General features: G+C 38.8%; 4 protein-coding genes across 10 annotated transcripts in view; 2 read left to right on the forward strand and 2 right to left on the reverse strand.

Annotated features, from left to right (window-relative positions):
- Positions 1 to 19,748, reverse strand: part of LOC119693302 (zinc finger protein 62-like) — a 159,265-nt gene extending 139,517 nt beyond the window's left edge. Inside the window, exon 1 of the mRNA XM_048623993.1 lies at positions 19,670 to 19,748. The gene's annotated coding sequence lies outside the window, so the exon portion shown is untranslated. The remainder of the gene's footprint in view (positions 1 to 19,669) is intronic.
- The window catches only part of LOC119693291 (zinc finger protein 1 homolog), a 538,991-nt gene that overhangs the window by 338,376 nt on the left and 178,929 nt on the right, over positions 1 to 21,686 (forward strand). The window lies entirely within an intron of this gene.
- LOC125489150 lies at positions 4,524 to 5,935 on the forward strand. The gene has a single exon (XM_048624014.1). The coding sequence runs from the start codon at positions 4,719 to 4,721 to the stop codon at positions 5,676 to 5,678; it is 960 nt and encodes a 319-aa protein (XP_048479971.1). The 5' UTR covers positions 4,524 to 4,718; the 3' UTR covers positions 5,679 to 5,935.
- LOC105394657 (zinc finger protein 675) lies at positions 9,535 to 19,853 on the reverse strand. 4 transcript variants are annotated; one of them, XM_048623999.1, is made up of 4 exons: positions 19,716 to 19,849; positions 19,129 to 19,198; positions 18,675 to 18,814; positions 9,535 to 11,318 (listed from the first exon to the last, which is right to left on the reverse strand). In XM_048623999.1, exons 2-4 carry the CDS (start codon positions 19,191 to 19,193, stop codon positions 10,054 to 10,056), a joined length of 1,470 nt encoding a protein of 489 aa, XP_048479956.1. In that variant the 5' UTR covers positions 19,194 to 19,198; positions 19,716 to 19,849; the 3' UTR covers positions 9,535 to 10,053. The 4 variants fall into 4 exon arrangements, with proteins under 4 accessions (XP_048479956.1, XP_048479955.1, XP_048479954.1 ...); XM_048623998.1 differs by having other exon boundaries at positions 9,535 to 11,321; positions 18,669 to 18,814; XM_048623997.1 differs by having other exon boundaries at positions 18,663 to 18,814.

The following is a 21,686-nucleotide window of genomic DNA, read 5'->3' on the forward strand; positions in this document are numbered from 1 at the left end:
TTGATGGCGTAAATGCGGATATAATATGTCACGTGGTGGAAGATAAATTTCTGGACTGTCCCTTACTAATTGGACAAACGTTCACCGAGCAACCCCATATACTTGTCATAAAGAACGCCGACAATCTTAAATTCTATTGCGTTAACAATGACTTACCATTTGCACGGTGTGAAGATTTAGATACCCCTGACGTGAGCATTTCGAGTATATCAACAACCAAGATATACGGACCCGCTATGGTTAAAGCATCTGCCAGCACCACCACTGACGGACACATACTGTTAAGTGGCAGGGTAGTGGGAAAACCCAATCATGAGTTCGCCCTTACTGGTGGAGTATACCAGGTTAAGCTAGGGCAGTTGTATGTTCATCTCACTCCCTTAACAGAGTCCTGTGTCATTGGCGAAGGCGATGTATTGAGTAGAGGAACGAGAATTCAAGTTGTTAAACGAATTTGCTCGGATCCTACAGATTTGACGGGGCATGAAGGGTCTACCATAGACTCTAGTAAGGTACATGTAGGTGACGGGGTTGATGGTAACCAAAAGCAACGGCTTCTTGAGTTGTTGACGAAATACAAGCATTGTTTTGCAGAGTCCCTGAAAGATTTGGGCTGTACAAGTCTAACCGAAATGAATATAGAGTTAAATAGCAAGCGCCCCGTTGTCTACCGCCCATATAGGCTATCGCACCAGGAGCGAGATCAAGTTAGGACAATGGTGGCCGACATGCTTGACGCAGGGATTGTCCGAGAGTCAGTCTCAGAGTACGCCAGTCCTATAATTCTGGTACGTAAGAAGGACGGAAAACAGAGACTTTGTGTAGACTACCGGCTTTTAAATTCTGTAACCGTCAAAGAACGTTACCCTATGCCAGTGATCGAGGATGAGCTTGCACGCCTCTCAGGACAAGCCTACTTTATAACTCTTGATCTGGCATCGGGATATTACCAAGTCCCTATTGCTGAAGAGTCAAAGCCTCTTACATCGTTCGTCACTCCGGACGGTCAATATGAGTTCAACCGTATGCCGTTCGGATTGGCAAATGCACCAGCCGTGTTCCAGCGGTTAATGAACAAAGTGCTCGGATCCTCCAGGTTCACCGAGGCGACTGCGTACATAGATGATGTCCTCATATACGGGAAAAGCGTTGAGGAGTGCCTGGAAAGATTGGAGAATGTCTTGAAATTAATAGAGAGGGCAAATCTCACTCTAAATCTAGCCAAGTGCGATTTTCTCCAAAGCCAAATAAATTATTTAGGCTATGAAATTAGCGTCGCTGGTGTTCGCCCTGGAGACAAAAAGATTGAGTCCGTTGTGAATTTCCCTCGCCCAACTAACCCACATTCAGTGCGTCAATTTTTAGGATTGGTCGGATATTTTAGAAAATTTATTAGAAATTTTGCTGCGTTGTCTTTTCCACTAAACAAACTTTTAAAGAAAGATGTTGATTGGTCATGGACGGATGAGCAAGAAACATCGTTCACGACACTGAAGGACAAGCTAGTTGGTCGGCCAATATTGGCAATATATGATCCCGAAGCCGAGACTGAGTTGCACACCGACGCCAGCAAAGTTGGCGTTGGTGGTATACTGATGCAACGACGTAATGGTGACGATACATTTCGACCCGTCGCCTATTACAGCCGACAAACATCGCCTGAAGAAAAGAATTTTCACGCGTATGAACTTGAGACTCTTGCCGTGGTGAGTTCTCTGAAGAAATTCAGAGTGTATCTCCTCGGCAAGAGTTTCAAAGTTGTAACGGACTGTAGCGCGCTGCGCTCAACGTTTTCCAAACGTGACCTGATACCACGGATTGCACGATGGTGGTTGCTCCTCCAGGAATATCAGTGCACGATAGAATATCGGGCCGGTGCCAAAATGTCCCATGTGGACGCTCTGTCACGAAATCCTGCTGTTGACGATTCCACCACTGATGCGGTTAGCGACACGTATCCCAGCGTAATGACCATTAGTGGCGATGACTGGCTACAAACATTACAATTGGGAGATTCGGAACTTAGCCGAATCCGTGACATTCTAAGCCATGATATGGATGCAGAAGGTCTCAAGTATATAAGGGACAATTATCTTATTAAAGATGATAAATTATACAGATACTTGGATGGTGACAAAAATAATTTACGCTGGGTTGTACCAAAGGGTGCAAGGTGGCAGATTTGTCGCATGAACCATGACGAAATTGGACATTTTAGCGTGGAGAAAACCCTAGAACGCATAAAAAAGACATACTGGTTTGCAAAAATGTCCAAGTTCGTCAAAAAGTACGTTCAAGCTTGTCTTGAGTGCGCTTACTCTAAGAAGTGTAGTACTAACGAAGGTCTTTTGCACTCAATTAACAAAGTGGAAGTACCATTCAATACTTTACATATCGACCACCTTGGACCCTTCGTACGCTCAAAGAGAGGAAACTGTTATTTGTTGGTCATAGTAGACTCGTTTACAAAGTTCACCTTCATTAAGCCAGTCCGAAATACGAAAAGCCAAACCACAATAAGAGTACTGGAAGACATATTTTATACTTTCCGGAATCCTGATAGAATTATCAGTGACCGCGGTACAAGTTTCACTTCGTACACCTTCAAGCACTTTTGCTCGGAGAAGGGTATACGACATGTCCTAAACGCGGTCGCCTGTCCACGGGCTAACGGACAGGTCGAGAGATATAACCGTACAATTTTAAGCTCTTTAACGGCGCAAAACCTAAATTTTGATGAAAAAGACTGGGATGATAAAGTAGGCAGGGTGCAATGGGGTATTAATAATACTTGCCACAAAGCTACGGGGAGGACGCCGGCTGAAGTCATGTTTGGGCCACAAATGAATTCAGAAATAAGACCGATACTTAATGAAGTTGTTCGTGAGGCTCAGGAAGACGAAAATTTAACAACTATTCGTGAAAACGTTAAGGATAAAATTGACGATGACCAACACAAACAAAAACAAAGGTATGACAAAAACCGGCGCCCTGCTCGCGTTTACAGCGAAGGAGAGCTCGTGAAGATTACTAGAACTTCGTTCAGTAACGATGGAAAGAGCAAAAAGCTCATTCCATCATAGGGCCGTATAGGGTAGTGTCAGCGTTAGGTAACGACCGGTATAGGGTTGCTGCTATACCCGGCTTAAACAGCACCAAAAACAAGCGCAAGACTACAGTAGCCTCCGATCGAATGATGCCCTGGGTACATGTGGCTGCTTTGAATGTCAATGAGAGTGGCGAGGAAAGTGATCAGGATGATAACTTAAGTGATAAGTAAATGATTTTATATGTAGTAATAACCTAGTAAAAATAACCACGATAAGATAGGAGAAATAAGATTGATTGTAAATATAGTATGTAACAGATGATTTACTTATTATTTATACTAATGTACTGATGTTTGTATTAGACTAATCTATATATATTTAACTCAGATTACCTACTTACAATAACTTAAACGATAATTTGTGATTTTGATTTTTGGCTAAATATTGATTATTGTAGGCAAGTGAGAAGGAGGGTTCACTGCCTGCAGTCGTTGATATGTGTGAAATCTTGTGAGAAGGAGGGTTCACAAGATTGTTTTGTTGTTATCCGTGAGAAGGAGGGTTCATGGGTGTCAGCAGGACGATTTTTGGTAGTTCGGTTGATTCATGATGAGTATTGTGTAGTAATCCTGTGAGAAGGAGGGTTCACAGGATATGTTTTGACTGTTACCTGTGAGAAGGAAGGTTCATGGGTATCAGCAAAACAGGCTCACTGACTGTGATGAATCAATTGATTTATTATATTATGATAATTTTAATCTTGTGAGAAGGAGGGTTCACAAGATTGTTTCGTTGTTGCCTGTGAGAAGGAGGGTTCGCAGGCATCAGCGGAGCAAATGATTGAATTTAGATATACCTATATTGTATCTTATGTATTAATGATGATAATCTTGTAACAATGAAGTTTTTTTATATAATGTAGAGGAGTTAAAGAGGTTTAATAGAGGCTTTTCTATATTTTGTTAGTAATTTAAAGAAACAATTTATTTTTATTTGTTTTACTCTCTTCTATTATTTTATTGAGATTGGAATTAAGTTACCATAAGTTTGTGTTTTTTTTTACATCCAATTTTGTTAGTCTTGTTGCGTGCATCCAACTAATTGAGTTACCGAATGTTAGGTTGACAAGGCCTGTCAGCATGCTTGGGGACAAGCATGTCGTCAGGATGGTCGAATGTTAGGTTTTAGGCTATTTCACACTTTGTTTTTCATTTAAGCATCTGTATTCGTTCACAAAATAAAGTTTTAACCGGTAACACCAATGTCGCACGGCGAAGAGTTTGCTATATAAAGGCTGAAAGCTTGGCTGGCAGCTCACTTTGTTTGGAGCACGCAACGAGAACAGACGTCTGAGTTCTGGTCAAATTGTTTGAATAATAACGGTTAACCTATACCTGTGCGTTTTACTGGTTTCACGATTGCAGTGTCCTGGGATCTCTTATATATCCATATGAAAAGAAGCATCCGATTCTACTTCATTTATCGCACCATTTAACAAAACTATTCTTCTTAAAAGAGCATCTGCGTAACTTGCATGCTGGTGCACAGAAATTGCTAGCTGTAGCTCGGGAAACTGTTTGGGCAGTAAACGGTAGGCACCTAGCTAGGCGTACGGTTAATAACTGCGTGCGCTGCAGACGCCTGCGTGGCAAAACATTCTGTCCTAAGATGGGAGATCTCCCATCACAGCGCATAACACCAGATTTTCCTTTTAAATCTGTAGGTTTAGATTTTGCTGGTCCCTTTTACATCCTAAATCGAAAGGGAAGGGGCAGCAGTTTAATTAAATGTTATTTGTGTTTGTTCATATGCCTTAGATTTAAGTGCGTTCATTTGGAAGCAGTATCTGATTTGTCAAAAAATGCATTTATCATGACCCTTCGTAGGTACATAGCACGAAGGTCAAAGCCGGCTGAAATATTTTGTGACAATGGCCGTAATTTCGTTTCCGCCGCGAAGGAGGTAGGTTCCTTTTTAAAGTCAAATGCTGAATCTCTATCTGATTTTGCCAGTCAGGAGGGCATCAAGTTTATATTCACGCCTACCTACGCTCCTCACTTCGGCGGCATTTGGGAAGCCGGCGTTAAGTCCGCCAAACACCACATTCGTAGAGTCATAGGAAATAGCCATTTAACCTTTGAGGAAATTTCTACATTGTTTGCACAAGTGGAGGCTATTCTTAACAGTCGTCCCTTGTGTCCTTTATCCTCCTCTCCTAACGACGTTCTCTCCCTTTCCCCAGGGCACTTTCTCGTTGGACGCCCACTGACTGCAATGCCAACGCCCACCCTGGACCATTGCAAAGAAAACGCACTGCAGAGATACAATCGCGTTGAGAAAATTCGACAGCATTTCTGGCAAAGGTGGCAGAAGGAATATATCTGCGAATTACAGCACAGGACCAAATGGAAAACAAGCACAGATAAGCTGAAGATCGGAGATATGGTCTTGCTTCAAGAGGATCACGTGCCACCCCTGTGCTGGCGCCTTGGACGAGTCACACGCTTGTTCCCGGGACCAGACGGCATCACGAGAGTTGCTGATGTCACTACAACCCGAGGATGCGTCCGGAGACCGCTAGTACGTCTCTGCCCGCTGCCGACGGCTGAAGATTTTGAGAGCTGTTGAAATGTGCTTTCAACGGGGGGAATATGTTGCGGCGCACATACGCCTTAGAGTTTAGATATAGCATTATATAAGTTAGGAAACATTGCATTGATTAACGTCTAGGCACTAATTTTTATTGTATAATTGTAGGTAGATTTCTATACATTCTCTTCTATTCACACCACGATACGAGCTGTACCGTTTTTGATTATAACAATTAAAATACGTTGTAAAACCTCAAAATCAGCTTTAATTTGACCTCCAGTATGTCAGGCTAAGACATAGGTACTTATTTGATTTCAATATAATTTAATATACTTACACAAACTGAGTGGATTGTATGATTCATTGTCTTCGTCCAATCGAAACAACCCTCTTCAAAATGTGCCGAACACAATTTTTGTATGTTTCTTTGGTTCCCAATTTGTGCGACCGGTAACGTCTATCCATTTTCTTGATATTTTTTTTCTGTCGGAAACCAATGAAGCAGAGATAAATGGATGAGCATGAGCATTATAATCGTAGGCCAAATATGTGATGGGGGGTTTTTTAAAGGAAACACGTATTTCGTATCAATACAATAAACTTTATATTATACAGAAGAAATCACACATAGAAGAAAAAAACGAAACGAACGTTTCCTCACAATGAGAGGCACCTCATTTGAAAGAGGAGAATGACTTCAACAAAATACAATCTTCACAAAAACCGAATTCGTGCGCCCCATTTGTAAACGCAATCCGAGTCCGTTACAATTTCTAGTATTTTCTTTGCATACTATTTGTGGGTAAAATAAATTTTCAATAACTTGCAACACCATGTGATTTGTTAATATATGGTACCTCGTAATTTTTACTTAAAATTGATACTAAAAGACCTTACAGTATTAAAATTGGTATCGTTTTATATTAAAATCAAGCCAATAGATAGTATTATAGTAAATGTAAGCTTGTTAAACTTGAAAGTATCTACTTACATGTGAAAAGATATCTCATCCATCGTTCCATCGTATTTTCGTTCAATATGCTCTGTACAACCGAACAAAATGCACCGACTGCCACCGACCCATGTCACACACTCGTTAAGTGATGATAATAGTCTAATAAACTTAATAAACATCCACAAATCACTAGCAAATTAACAATAAATAACATTTAGAAATTTTTTGTTGTAACTGTCAGCCTTTGTTTGGCTCATTGTTTCATTTGTTTCATTGTTTGGCACAGAGATCTGACGTAAACAGGCGCCACAGCAAAAAGGACAAAAAACATGTTCAGCTTAACGTTTCTTTCTTACGCTTAATGTAGCTAAGCGTCTCTTTTTCGCAATGTCACAACTGTCACGATTATACCCCTGTGCATGCACAGGACAGTAAAGCGAAGCTTGCGAACGTTAACCCTTAATCAAATGGATGATTTTTTTGAGAAAAATGTAAACCATGTATGGTTTTTAGGTAAGTTGGGTCCGTAGATTACGAAAAAAATTATTTTAATTTTTTTGTGGGGGGAAAGGGGGGTTTTGCGATGGGAAATAATTTCCCACTATTCGTAATTGCAAAGCAAAATAATATCAAGTGGGAAACTATTTCCCACTAACCGGTACAGATAACCATTTTGATTAATTTTTACTACAGTTTCTATACAAGCTAGTTTGCTTGTTTTTTATAAAATATTTTTTGTGTTAGAAAAAAATATATAAAATGATACAGAAAAATATTTTAATAAGGAAATGTGCAGTCGTCAAGTTGATTGAGGTAACTATCGGAAGGAGAGTTAATACTGTTCGCATAGCATGAGTCGTCTTCCGAATCTGTGCCTGATAAATCAGAAATGTCAGCTATGTTTTCGACAGTCTCTTCTTAATTCTTCGTAGTAAGCGATATTTTACGTTTCTTTTTGTCAATTTTTTCAAAATGCTGCAAATAAATAAGAAGAATCAGGAGTCATAAACCGCTTATGTACTTATCAAAAACCATACATATTATTTCGTTCAATAAAGTAAAATTATTATTTTATGTATAGATAAATTTAGTATATTTTTACTGCAGGAACCTTTGAACCTACGAAAAAGCAAGAAACACCAGTTTTACCGTGCCAATCACCATAAAATCCATTTATAAAACAAGTTTAGTTTACAATAATATTGTGCTTAGGTAGGTACTTAGCAGATTTTTTTCTCCAAAAATTTTGAAATTAAGTCACGAGAACCGGTTTTTGACACAGAAAAATTGAAATCGTGTTTTTGACATTGACGTAGGATGACAGCTTGCGGTTTTTTTTAAAGTGTTGCAATTAATAAAATTTAAAACTTAATCAAGATTATTTTGTTTCTAATGTTGGTATTGATCAGACTTACCAGTAAAAAAATAAAAATATTTGTTTCGATTCAGACTAAGTGGGAAATTATTTCCCTATATTTGATTAAGGGTTAACACTTCCGATGCTCCCGGTCACTGGGAGGACCCCGAGAGCCGCGGTCCCGCCGCGGTCACTTCCCGCTCGCGCCGTCCTCGCGCCTGGCTCGTGGGGCGCCCTGCAGCTGGCTCAACCGCATCACGTTCATCCGAGTGCTCCTTTCGATCTTCTTGCTGATGCACTTGCTCAGATATCTTGCTATCAGGCATAAGATCATAGCAAATACGGCAACGACGAGTACGCATATGTACAGATTAATTGACCCCAAATTATTTATTATACGAGGGCGGGTCAATAAGTCCGTGACTTTTTGAACAAAATACTGGTTTTTGGATATTTTTTTTATTTACTTTTCAACGTAGTCTCCTTTGAGCTCTATACACTTTGTGCAAAGTTTCTGCAATTTTTTTATCCCTTCCAAAGAATGAGGTTTCTCGAGGTCATCAAAATACCCACCTTGGCCTTCTTTGGCGTCGATTCACCCCGAGAAACCCACCGTTCAGACTGATTTTTGATCTCTGGTGTGTTGTGGTGGATCCACGTTTCATCCACGGATACAAAACGGCGCAAAAACTCGTCCGAATTTCGGTTTAACAACGCCAAACACTCCTCTGCGAAGTTGTCATTCGATTGCGTTTGTGAGCAAACGCGGCAGCCATCTTGCGGAAAGCTTTTTCATACCCAAGTGATCATTCAAAATTGAAACCAGTGAGCCACGTGATATCCCTGTGGCTTCCACTATCCCTTTCACTTTCAATCTCCGATCGGCCAACACCATGTCGTGAATTTTTTCAATCATTTCAGGTGTAGAGACCTCAACTGGGTGCCATGGACGTCCGGCATCTTCCGTACTTGTACGGCCACAACGGAATTCAGTAAACCACTTTTAACCATAGATATTGATGGTGCAGAGTCCCCATAATCTTTATCAAGCTTAGCCTTGGTTTCAGTGATGGTTTTTTTCCGTAAAAAAATCATGCTTAGTGAGCACACGAAATTCAGTTTTTTCCATTATGTTTTTAAATCACGCGGTTGTTGCTAAGAACGGGTGTAAAACACAAACCAAGTGACGTAACTTGTGCAAATTTTGACAGATGTCTACTGACAGATGCTTGTTGACAGGAGCAGTGTTGTTCTTTCAGTTAAGTGGCGGGAAATTATAAAAGTCACGGACTTATTGACCCGCCTTCGTATTCTCGTTGTGCTTGTCAATTTTGTTGGAGTATCCGATTTGGTTAATAATAATATCCCCTGTTTCTAATTCTGCTCGTTCCGGCCGGGATGGAAGCTTGCTGTTGCACATTTTTAATTATTTTTTATAATGGAAAAGTACAGTCCATGATGAATTTAACACGAAGAATCACGTAGCGTCGCCCGACCTGCCAAGTATGGCGCGCGACGCGTCACTGGCACGGTCGCCATGGAAGGAACGGCGTGAGGATGAGATGAGTGATACAACCGAATGCTGAATAAACACTCATTTATTATAGTAATGCAATAAGGTTATATTATTTACCAATACATATACCACAATACTTTTTAATTGTAGAAAAGAACAAGAGATATAAATTGTGAAATTTAGTAACATGTTGGTTCTCATTGTTGTAATTCTACAATTTCTGAATTTGTTTACTTTTGTTTATAATAATTCTGCATACAGACTAATAATATTTACTTGTACCTATAGTGAAATAAAGTTTTTTTTTCTTATACTTATATTTTTTATTTTATTTCCTGCTCATATTGATAAAGATTGTCTAAAATAACCTACCTATAATGATTAACAAAGAAAAACTAATATAATATTTAAAAGTTACTCCTCCCAGAGACTCGAACCCTCAACCTCCATATAGAAAGCCGAATAGCTTAACGATTAGACCACTAGGTCAAGTAGTTAAATTAGTGAAAAGTGCAATCACTTCACTGGCTTGCAATAGTTAAAAGTGAACAACACACTTTTTAACATCCTGGCATGAACTCTCTCACATTTTTTCTGACGCATCAGAATCATATGGCTGTGCTGCAGTGTGAAGTAACATGTGCCTCTTCAAATTACATCTTTGGTAAAAGGTTTTTGTGCAAATTTCACACTGGAATGGCTTTTCGCCAGAATGAACTAACTTGTGTCTGTTAAGATTATTTCTATGGTTAAATGATTTCGTGCAAATATCACACTGGAACGGCTTTTCTCCCGTGTGGATCAATTTGTGCTTTTTCAAATTGCTAAGCTGACTAAACGATTTTTTGCAATCACCACACTTGTATGGCTTTTCGCCAGTGTGAAGTAACTTGTGTCTCTTTAAACTTTTTATTTGGTTAAATGTTTTCTTGCAAATGTCACACTGGAATGGTTTTTCTTCAGTGTGAAGTAAGTTGTGGCCCTTCAAATGACTTCTTTGTCTGAATGTTTTCGTGCAAATGGCACACTCGAATGGCTTTTCACCAGTGTGTATTAACTTGTGTGTTTTCATAGCACTTCGCTGATTGAAGGTTTTCTTGCAAATGTCACACTCAAATGGCCTTTTTCCAGTGTGAACTAACATGTGCTTTATTAACATACTTTTTCTGTCGCATGTTTTCTTGCAGGTGTCACACACAAATACCTTTTCACGTGGGTTATTTCTTTTTTTATGTGTCACAGGAGAAGCCGAGGCTTTAGTTGAGTTAGTGGTCTCGGTGTGTGTGCTCGTGTAATGTTCACTATACGCTTTAGTGGTGGGGAACAACACTGCACACTGAGCACAGTAACAGTTATTGTTCAATAGAGGTGTAAAGCAGTTTGTTAGAATAATTTTCGCTCCCAAACATTTTTCCATTTCATAATTCTGTTTAGTTATCCTCATGCTTCTATTTTCATCAGTGTATATTGACACTGCCAAATCTTGATCATTGTTTGTTTTGTTGTTAACAACATTATTACAGTCACCTGGTGTATCAATTTCTCGTTCTTCGTCAGACTCATCTACATGTATCTTGCCGAGTATAATTCTGTTTCTGTAAAATGGCAATTCATTTGGTACAACATTCTCTGATTCCTTCTTGATTTCAGTTTCAACTTCATGAAATTCTGTCAAACTGTTGCCCTTGACAGTTATTGTGTCATCCATGTCAGTACACAGGTGGTCAGGTTTCACATCCAGGTCTTGAGTGGAGCACTCGGTAGGATGATCCCTACTGTAGACCGTTAAATTGTGTAGTTGATTTTCGTTTTCATATCTCTTTGGTACTTCCGGCGTTGTAAAGGATTCTGTAAGGTACAATAAAGTTTAGTTGGGATAGATATAATTAATGTGTTTAGGGTGTGATATGAATGAAGAAAGAGTAAATATTCTACTTTTTAGTTTACAACGCTAGAGTCGGTCTGTGGTTTGTCACTGCTGTGAAAATGTTAGCCAGATTAGTGTTAGTTTCATTCAATTTTGTTAAGACAGGGATATGTCAGTTACTGGATTAGATGCTTGCTTGCTCCTCCAACTGTCATCCAAAGCAAATGTGCTCTAGGAAATAATTTCAGTCTCATGCAGAACATTGTGAATTTGTGGCTAAAATCTATTGTGAAGTGTGAATCAACATCAGGGGCACCTGTGAAAGTGTTATCTTTGAAAATCACAGTGAAATAACACCAAATCAGTGAAAATAGTTTCACCTAACAACTCTTCATACTTCGAAAAAATAGTTGCATACCCTCAAATTCTTTTTTTTGCCTAAATTTAAATTTCAACAAATTTTAATGATGAATCCTTATATATTTCAATAATAAATGACCTCACAACGGCAATATGAATGCACATCAAGTGAATCAACCTGCTAAACCACCAATCCCAGTAGTTTCGACCACGGGAAAGGTTTCCAAAACATCAGCTGGGAATCAAATGTCCCAGTTATCATTATCAACCAAAATCAATCTTGATCCTCAAAACCAACCACCACCAAGTGAAGATGACTGGCAAACAGTGCCAGTGCTTAGCCAACAAAGTAGATACAAGAGAAAAAAACAAAACCAGTCACCATCTCCTGAAAAGGATGTGCCACTAACTAACCGCTACTCCTCATTGCATGTCGATGACACTAGCACAATTAAATCTGTCCCAAATTTGGTTGGTATGAAACCCAAACAACCCTCCAAACCTCCGCCGATATTCTTGTATGGTGTGGAAGACCTAAACCAGCTAACCATTAGCATCGAAGAAGTAGTAGGCCAGAACGACTATTCATATAAAGTTGTTTCAAAAAATCAGCTTATATTATCCTCTAAAACAGCAGACATTTACAAAAAGCTCATTGAGCACATTAGGGAGAAGGGGCTTATTGGGCACACATTCACCAGGAAAGAAGACCGCTCTGTCAAGTTCTTCATTAAAAACCTACATCACACTACTCCAAAGGATGTGATCATAAAAGCAATCGAAGATACTGGTAACAAGGTAAGAGGTGAAGTAGTTAACATTCGAAGGAGAGGTACTAAAGAACCATACAACATCTTCATTGTCAATGTTGAACAAAATGAAAACAACAAACTGGTAAAGGAAATAAGATATATCTTCCACCAGCGAGTACTCATCGAAGACCCAAGGAAAAGTACCATTATTCCTCAGTGTACAATGTGCCGAGGATCATAAAACTACAGAATGCACAAAGAGTAACAACACACCTGCCAAGTGCACCTTATGTGAAGGCGAACACCCGGCCAATTATAAGGGATGCAATGTGTATGTTGAAATGATGAATAGGAAAACCAAACGTAACACTTTGAAGCATACAGCGGACAAAGTAAAGGAAACTGTATCTAGAAGCAGCGTACCTGTCTCCATGGAACAAAACAAGAACACAACTACCATGTCCTACAGAGATGCTACGATAAACAAACCTGCTAAAGAAACAAATCCACTATCATCATCATCATCACCAGCTGTTGATTCAACCAGACCGCAGCCAAACATCCAAATACATCAAAACCATGATGACGGCAACAATATCTACTCAATACTATTGAATACAATGAACAAACAAGCTGAAAAAATAGAACTCCTTCTGAACAACATGGTCATTCTTATGAACCTTTTAACAACGCTTGTGTAGAAACTACCATGAATAACTTGAGAATTAGAACATACAATATAAACGGACTTACGTCAAGCAAAAATGAACTATCAGTAATACTCGAAATAAATAAAATTGACATAATGCTTATATCGGAAACCCACTTAAATGACCACAAGGAGTTTAATTTGGATGGCTATAATATTTATGTTAGTAATCACCCTAAAGGCACTTCACAAGGTGGCTCAGCAGTCCTAATAAGGAGCAGTGTAAAACATCACCTTCATAGTACATTCCAAGAAGAGTATATACAAGCTACCACTGTTACAAGATACTGTTAGAAAATATAATACAAGAAGCAGCCTGGCGTTCAACACATGAAATCAAATTCTCAGCAAAACCAGTAAACATACCATTGGAAATAAGAAGAAAAATCGGTGAAAAACGAAAACTCAGAAGGCAGTGGCAACTGAGTCGATCTTCTCAAGACAAAATGAATCTAAATAGAGCAGCCAGAGAACTAAAGGAGATAATAGAAGAAAATCAAAATGCAACCTTTATAGATAAGTTATCTCAACTCTCAGCCACAAAGAAAGACAACTACTCATTGTGGAAGATAACAAAAAAACTTGAAAAGGCCACAGCAACCAATTCCTCCTATCAGAACACCGCAGGGTACTTGGGCTAAAACACCACAAGAGAAAGTTGATGTCTTTGCAGAGCACCTTAGTCAAGTTTTCACACCAAACAGTTCAAATATGATGGAATTTGAAAAAGAAATAGACCAAGTGATAAATAGTGACCAACAACTATCACCTCCAATAAAACTAGTGACACCCAACGAGCTACACCGAACAATAATGAAGCTAAGTAACAAAAAGGCACCGGGTTTTGACCTCATCACTGGGGAAATTCTGAAGCATCTTCCTAGAAAGCCAGTAGTTTTCCTGACAATACTATTCAATGCTGTCTTTCGAATACAATATTATCCTAAACTATGGAAAGTGTCGCAGATATGTATGACCCCCAAAGATGGCAAGCCACCCACTGATCCTGGCTCATACAGGCCTATAAGCCTGCTACCATTACTATCCAAAGTGTTTGAAAAGGTGTTCCTGCGAAGATTAAAACCTATACTCGATGAAGAAAAAGTTATCCCTGATCATCAGTTCGGATTTCGAGAAGAGCACTCCACTGTTGAACAAATACACCGCATTGTGGAAAAGATACGACTGTCCCTAGAAAAAAAAGAGTACTGCTCTGCAGCCTTCCTAGATATACAACAGGCCTTCGATAGGGTGTGGCACAAGGGTCTCCTATTTAAAATGAAAAACCTGGTACCTAATTCCTTCTTCATGGTGCTAAAATCTTACCTACATGGCAGGAAATTCCAAGTCAAAATAGGAGAAACTACTTCAAAACTATATGAGATCCAAGCATCTGTCCCACAGGGTTCAGTCCTCGGTCCAGTGCTATACTCCATCTACACAGCCGACTTGCCTTGCAAAGATGATGATGTTGTTATGGCAACTTACGCTGATGACACAGCCTGTCTTTCGAGCAATAAAGACCCCATCCTAGCCTCACAGAAACTGCAAACACAACTGGACGAGATTGATGTCTGGCTGCAAAAATGGAGGATCAAATCCAGTGCCACAAAATCGGTTCACGTCACATTCACCCTACGCAAAGGTGACTGCCCCCCTGTAAACTTGGGACGGGAACAACTACCGCATAAAAATTGTGTGAAGTACCTTGGTCTGAGACTAGATAGACGACTTACTTGGGCTGAACACATTAAAGCCAAAAACAGAAGCTAACCTACAATATCAGAAGCTGAATTGGCTGATAGGAAGACAGTCGCCTCTCTCACTCAACAACAAACTGCTAGTGTACAAGTGCACCATAAAGCCAATCTGGACTTACGGCATCCAACTCTGGGGATCTGCAAGCAACTCCAACCTGGAAATCCTACAACGCTTTCAGAATAAAGTACTCAGGGACATATCTGGTGCTACTTGGTATACCCGAAATGCTGAAATACACGAGTACCTGGGGATGCCCACAGTGAAAGAGGAAATATGCTCATACAGCTCCAAATATCAGGACAGGTTATAGGGACATACCAACAAATTAGCGAGAGATCTACTGATGAGTCGATGGCAGGAGTAAGAGGACAAAAAAAAAAACTGGATTAGAAGTACAGTCAGCTGCATAAGTAGTAACACTTTTGAACCTTGTCAAATTCACCAACTTCCTGTTTGTTCATTCAACTATTGTCGTTTTGTTTAGTAGGTAGTTTGATACGGTACAAAAGTGTATAGCTACTTATGCAGCTGACTGTACATGTACATATCAAAATGTATGAAAACCGCATCGACCATATTTTCGCGGCCGCCTCGCTCGGCTCCCTGCTGGCCGAAGCACCAGAATGTGATGTATTTGTGGATAGAATGAGTTCTCTGATGAATGTATGCAGGGGAATGTTAGAGAGAAGTGTGAGTGCTATAATAATAAATACCTAAATAAATATAAATATGTGGGGACATCTCACACACGGCCATCCGACCCCAAGCTAGACAGAGCCTGTATTATGGGTATCGGACAGCTGATATATCTACACAAATACATAGATAGATACATTAATATATATATTTAATATCAACACCCAAGACCCGAGTACTAATATCTGTATTTAAACAAATATCTGCCCCAGCCGAGAATCGCACCCACGATCTTGGGCATAGCAGTCAGGGTCACTAACCACTACACCAGTCAGTTACTTCATTATGTAAATTAAGTAACGCCAGAGATGCAGGCTTGAATCTTGGCGCTGACATGTACCAATGAGTTCTTTTAACTTAAGTACACTGCGACAGAATTTTTTAAGAAACTATACGATGATGACGATGAAATGATTCTGCCTCAGGGTGACGATTTTGATGAAGACAGCACAGACGATATCCCGGAAATAATGGAGAGTGAAGTGATTGCGGCAATCATGTCACTTAAAAGTGATAAAGCGCCAGGAGAAGACAAAATATCAAATGAAATTATTAAAGGATGTGCAGAGAGTGTAATAGGAACAATCACTGATCTGTTCAACGAAATACTGAGAAAAGAAAGAATACCATTGCAATGGTCCAAATCAACTATCATACTTCTGCATAAAAAGGGCGACAAGGATAACATTAACAATTACAGACCAATTAGTCTCATACTGAATCTTTACAAAGTATTCTCAAAAATTATTTTGAACCGCATAACTAAAATTCTCGACGAAAACCAGCCAATTGAACAAGCTGGATTCAGAAGCGATTTCTCCACCATTGATCATATTCACACCATCAAACAGATTATTGAAAAATGCTCAGAATTTAACTTAAACATCTACCTATCATTCATTGACTACAATAAGGCTTTTGATTCAATTAAGCATACACAACTTTGGAATGCCCTAAGAACACAAGGATTACAGGACAAGTACATAAGACTAGTAAAAGAAATTTACAAACATTCAACAGCCAAGGTCAAAACAGAACGGGAAGGTGAAGAATTTCAGGTCAAGAAAGGTGTAAGACAGGGCGACCCACTCTCCCCAAAACTATTTTCAGCTGTTCTGGAACATATATTTAGAAAACTACAGTGGGATACTTATGGGCTCAACATCAATGGGGAAAAATTAAACCACCTTAGATTCGCTGATGACCTAATCTTACTAAGCGACAATCCCAAAGATCTACAAACAATGATGCAGGAATTAACAGTTGAAAGTAAAAAAGTTGGCCTAACCATGAACACCGCTAAGACAAAAATTATGAGCAACCATGAAAAAACTGATATAATAGTGAACAACTGCAAAATTGAATATGTGGATGAATACTCATATCTGGGTCAAATTATATCTCCAGTAGATCAAATGCAAAAAGAAATAGAAAATAGAATAAATAGTGGATGGAAACGCTTTTGGTCATTAAAAGAAGTAATGAAAAATCCTGAAATTGGTATAAAAGAAAAACGAAAAGTTTTTGACTCATGTATATTGCCATGCCTGACATATGGGTGCCAAACATGGGCTCTGACCAACAATCACGTCAGACAACTAAAGGTATGCCAGAGTAAAATGGAGCGGAGTATGCTGAGTGTAAAACTAGCTGACAAAATGAGACTGGAGACTATAAGGAAAACAACAAAAGTAAAAGACATAATACACACAGTCAGGAAACTGAAATGGAAATGGGTCGGTCACATGCTAAGAAGTCCAATAGAGAAATGGTCCAGAAAACTTACAATGTGGTATCCCAGAGAAGGAAAAAGAAGTAGAGGCAGACCACGGAAAAGATGGGAAGATGACATAAAAGAAGTTGCTGGACCATTGTGGAGGAGAACTGCAATGGATAGAAGAAAATGGAGGGCAACCTAGATCTAGCACATCTAGATATGAACCCACCAACCTGCAGTAGACCAGCGTGGTGGGAAATGGTCCAAGCTTAGGAAGGCAGTTTAGACCTTGGGGATATGCAAAGGTTCCACTCGAGAGTGCCCGGTGCAGGTACTTACACCCTCACAGAGAATGGAATGGAATGAAATGATGATGGAAGATAAATTTTTAAAATAAAAATCACATAAAAAACACACACCATCCGACCCCAAGCTAGGCAGAGCCTGTAATATGGGTATCGGACAGCAGATACATTTACACAAATCCTACATAGATACATATTAAATATTAATATCAACACCCAAGACCTGAGTGCAAACAAATATCTGTCTTTAACAATTTATATCAGCCGGGAATCGAATCCGGGACCTTCGGGATAGCAGTCAGGGTCACTAACCACTACACTACACCATTCAACCATAGATGAGTATAGCTTAGAAAACTTTGATCAGGCCAGCATAATATTTTCCTCATTAGTACAGGGTGTCCAGTAAGTAGTAAGTACCTACGACAAACTGCATGCGGTGGTAGCCTAGGTCTAGGCTAATGATGGGCGATTATGAATGACAGCAACAATCGAATGGTTTGATACCACTTATATCAATAATCGAATTTGCAAACCAGTGAACCACAAATTTTGAAAATCGAATGATCAAATGACACTATTCGAATAAGAGGAAAATAGAGAAGAGGAAATTAGAATAAGAGGATATAAATAAAGTCTATAATCGAATTATTCGATTATGGTTAGTGGTAATCGCGCACCTTCAGTCTAGGCCTACCTAAACCACATGAAGTATGTTCCTTTATGCCAAATAATTATCCAATATTTTTTTTAAAAGCTGAATTCACCGCGAGAATTAAACTCATTCCAGAAACATTGTTTAAAAAATGTTTTGATGATTAGATTATTTGTTGGCGTATGTGTATCGTTTCCGAAGGAGCATACTTTGATAATATAATTGTGATAAAATACATTTTGATGAATAACAAAGATAAGTTAAAAGATCAATTAAACACAAAGTTTAATTGATCTTTTCCTTATAATTTTTAAACAGAGTTGTAAGTATAATATAAATATGTCCTTAACAGAGCACTCAAATTACAAACCTGGTGCTACACCTTCACTTGTATCAAAATCAATTATTTCTTGTTTGAGAACGGCAAGATCTGGAAACACACTCCTCACAGTAGGGTTGTTCAACAGATCATGTTCCTCTATGTCCATGCCATCCTCCATTTCATAGTGTGATTTCGTACAACTAAAACATGAGAAATATATTCAAATAGCAATGAATGACTTCTAACTAAGTAGTATTATGAAATATATTCTGAAGGCACAAAATTTAATTTTAGCGATGTAAAACTTGAAATGTTGCCAGTGAAATATGAGATTTGACTTAACACTCATCATCGTCATCATCATCTCAGCCATAGGACGTCCACTGCTGAACATAGGCCTCCCCCAATGATTTCCACCTTGTCCGATCGGAGGCGGCCCGCATCCAGTGCTTCCCCGTGGACTTGACTATATTGTCTGTCCATCTCGCGTGGGGCCGCCAAACGCTGCGCTTACCGGTACGTGGTCTCCACTCTTCTGCTCCACCGACCATCAGTCCACTCACTAACAGTAACACTCATACAGCCTGATAATAAACAAAGAATGTATATAAGGTTATGACAGCCTAAAATTAGAATTTGTGCCTTCAGAAACAGCATCAATATAATCCTTTATTGCAGAAATACATGAGTGTAAAAGGTGGGAAAAATAGTAAGTAGGTATTCAGAACCATTTTCTACCAGTTTTCATAACATGCAAGAAGATTTATAGTTCATAATTTTATAAAAATTCAATAGACTGTAGTATGATAATCTGTTTACTGCACCAGATTAAGAGCTAAAACGATATAGACTTTTTGAATAGGAGGCCACAAACAAACACTCATATAGCATTTGAAGAGGAAGGCCGCCCTCACCCCCTACCACCTGCTAATTAAAGACCTCTGCAGGCTCTCTCACTTCCACTGAGCCTACAGCCACCGACAACTCTACATTCTGCCACATATTCACTCTTGTGTGTAGCATAGATTTAGCAAACAAATGGAGGAAAAGCTAACCTCAAGACCAGAAGTAAGTATGAAGGTTTTATAAAACTATTCTTACCCAATGCAGTGCTAAACACTTTATTCAGCAGACTATCGGTGAAATTATCATTTATTAGCTTTAAGGGTGCGAATAGTTAAGAATATTTTTAGGTTTTTGACAAAAACACATCCAAATACTGAAATACAAGCCAAAGCCAAGCTGCAGGGGGGGGGTCAGTGCCTTAATGGCTGAACTTTTAGTAGAAGGTAGCGCCATCTCTTTATATTACTCTTGTTACCAAAAAAGATGTAAGATGGCGTTATGAACAAGACCCTAGAACAATAACAAGACACATAAGTAGATAAGTAGTATTTGAATGTTACATTGTCATGATCTATGGCTATTATGAAGAAATTGCGTGTCAGTGTCAGCCTCCGTATTATGTAACTCCGAGTGGGGTTGGTTGGTATAAAATGGCTGACAACTTAGAGCATTATTAATTAATAATTTTACTGACTTATCTGATTTCACAAACGATTATGTTGAATGTAAGGATATATTGGTAGGCTTCTTGCATATTTCTTTCAGTAAGATTTTTGCTGTTTTCGGTTAATAAGTCTCAAAGTTGATATCAATTATCACCGGTTGTTAACTCTCAAAAAGTTACATAATAAGGGGGCAGTTCAGTCAGTTGTCTTACAATGTCTCGTAAATAACATTTTTGTATTAAAAGCCTATATTCTCGGTATATCGTTATTTATAAATTTTATATACTTACCTACAAATAAAAATAAACATGATTTGTCAAGAAAAAGCATATTTATCCGCAAAAAGTGTTTTTATGAAATTCTTGCGACCTGACAGATTCCATATGGATCCAGGTTCCATGTGGTTCCACGGGAACCGAGCTGAAATGGCGGCACTGGCAAAGAGCGATTGACATCTTCCGCTGAAGATTAAAATAGTATGTGTAGCAAACTGATAAATGTCGTCAAAGATTTGCCTCACGAGCATAAATGATGCACTATTATCTTGGACGAAATGACTTTATCACCACAAGTGCATTATGATGCCGCTAGGGATCAATTGAAAGGATTTGCTTACTATCAAAACATGAATTGGTTTTCATGGTGAAAGGAATAAAAAAGGAATACACACACCCACTTGCATATTATTTTACAAGTGACATGAACAAAACTGAACTGAAACATTGTTATATGCGAGGTAATAAAGAATTATATTTATAATAATTTGTTTTTTATTTATTGTTGCATGTAGGTAGGTACATAAATAGATTGAACTTACATTTAGCTAATAAATGTAATAACTGTTGTGTGGTGTAACTACGTTAAGGCAAATATGTCTTATAGTGCAGGTGGGTTATACCGAATTTCGGGTAATTCCGATTTTTGCCAATTTCTTCCAAACGCAGCCATACTTGGAACCGTGGAACCATTCACTTTGATGGCAACTTAATCTTCTTGCTTGGGTTTGTTCCACGGTTCAAAGTATCGCTGCGTTTGGAAGAAATCGGCAAAAATCGGAATTATCCGAAATACGGAATAACCCACCTGCACTATATCTTTATAGATTGAAGTAAATAACTTGTGATAACAATATCTATACATACAGGGTGTCCCAACAGGGCACCCTGTATGTATGTACAATGAGGCTGAGAAATATAAAGAGATGGCGCTGTTCAGTATGACGTATAGAGTATGGCAAAAAACTCCTCGAGATGGCACTCTTTTCACAATTATTTATTTGTTCTCTATGCCAAGCTGTCATATATCATTGACATTTTGTTTGTAAATGAAAGTACTCTGTGGTTTGTGTTTTAATTTCACAGATAAAGTATTTCATTTTTACATTAACACCACCGCCGCCACAGCCGAGGCCTCACATGTTCCTTCTTGAGAGCTCTTACTTGCAGGTATTCTCGAGTAAAAGCAAGATAAAAATTATAAGTAAATTTTAAAAAGGAAAGACAAGCAAAGTAGATGTCATTGACTAGTTTTGATGACAAACAACAGATGGCTCTGAGAACTC

Source organism: Plutella xylostella, chromosome 11 (assembly GCF_932276165.1).
Source record: "Plutella xylostella chromosome 11, ilPluXylo3.1, whole genome shotgun sequence".
Taxonomy (NCBI): Eukaryota; Metazoa; Arthropoda; class Insecta; order Lepidoptera; family Plutellidae; genus Plutella; species Plutella xylostella.

Coding starts and splice junctions, on each gene's coding strand:
- LOC125489150 (XM_048624014.1), top strand. CDS start 4,719: ATGGGAGATCTCCCATCACAGCGCATAACACCAGATTTTCCTTTTAAA.
- LOC105394657 (XM_048623997.1), bottom strand. CDS start 19,193: ATGAGTGTTACTGTTAGTGAGTGGACTGATGGTCGGTGGAGCAGAAGA. Junction 18,815..19,128: donor AGAGTGGAGACCACGTACCG/GTAAGCGCAGCG, acceptor CTCATGTTTTAG/TTGTACGAAATCACACTATG. Junction 11,319..18,662: donor AAGTGAAGGTGTAGCACCAG/GTTTGTAATTTG, acceptor TGTACCTTACAG/AATCCTTTACAACGCCGGAA.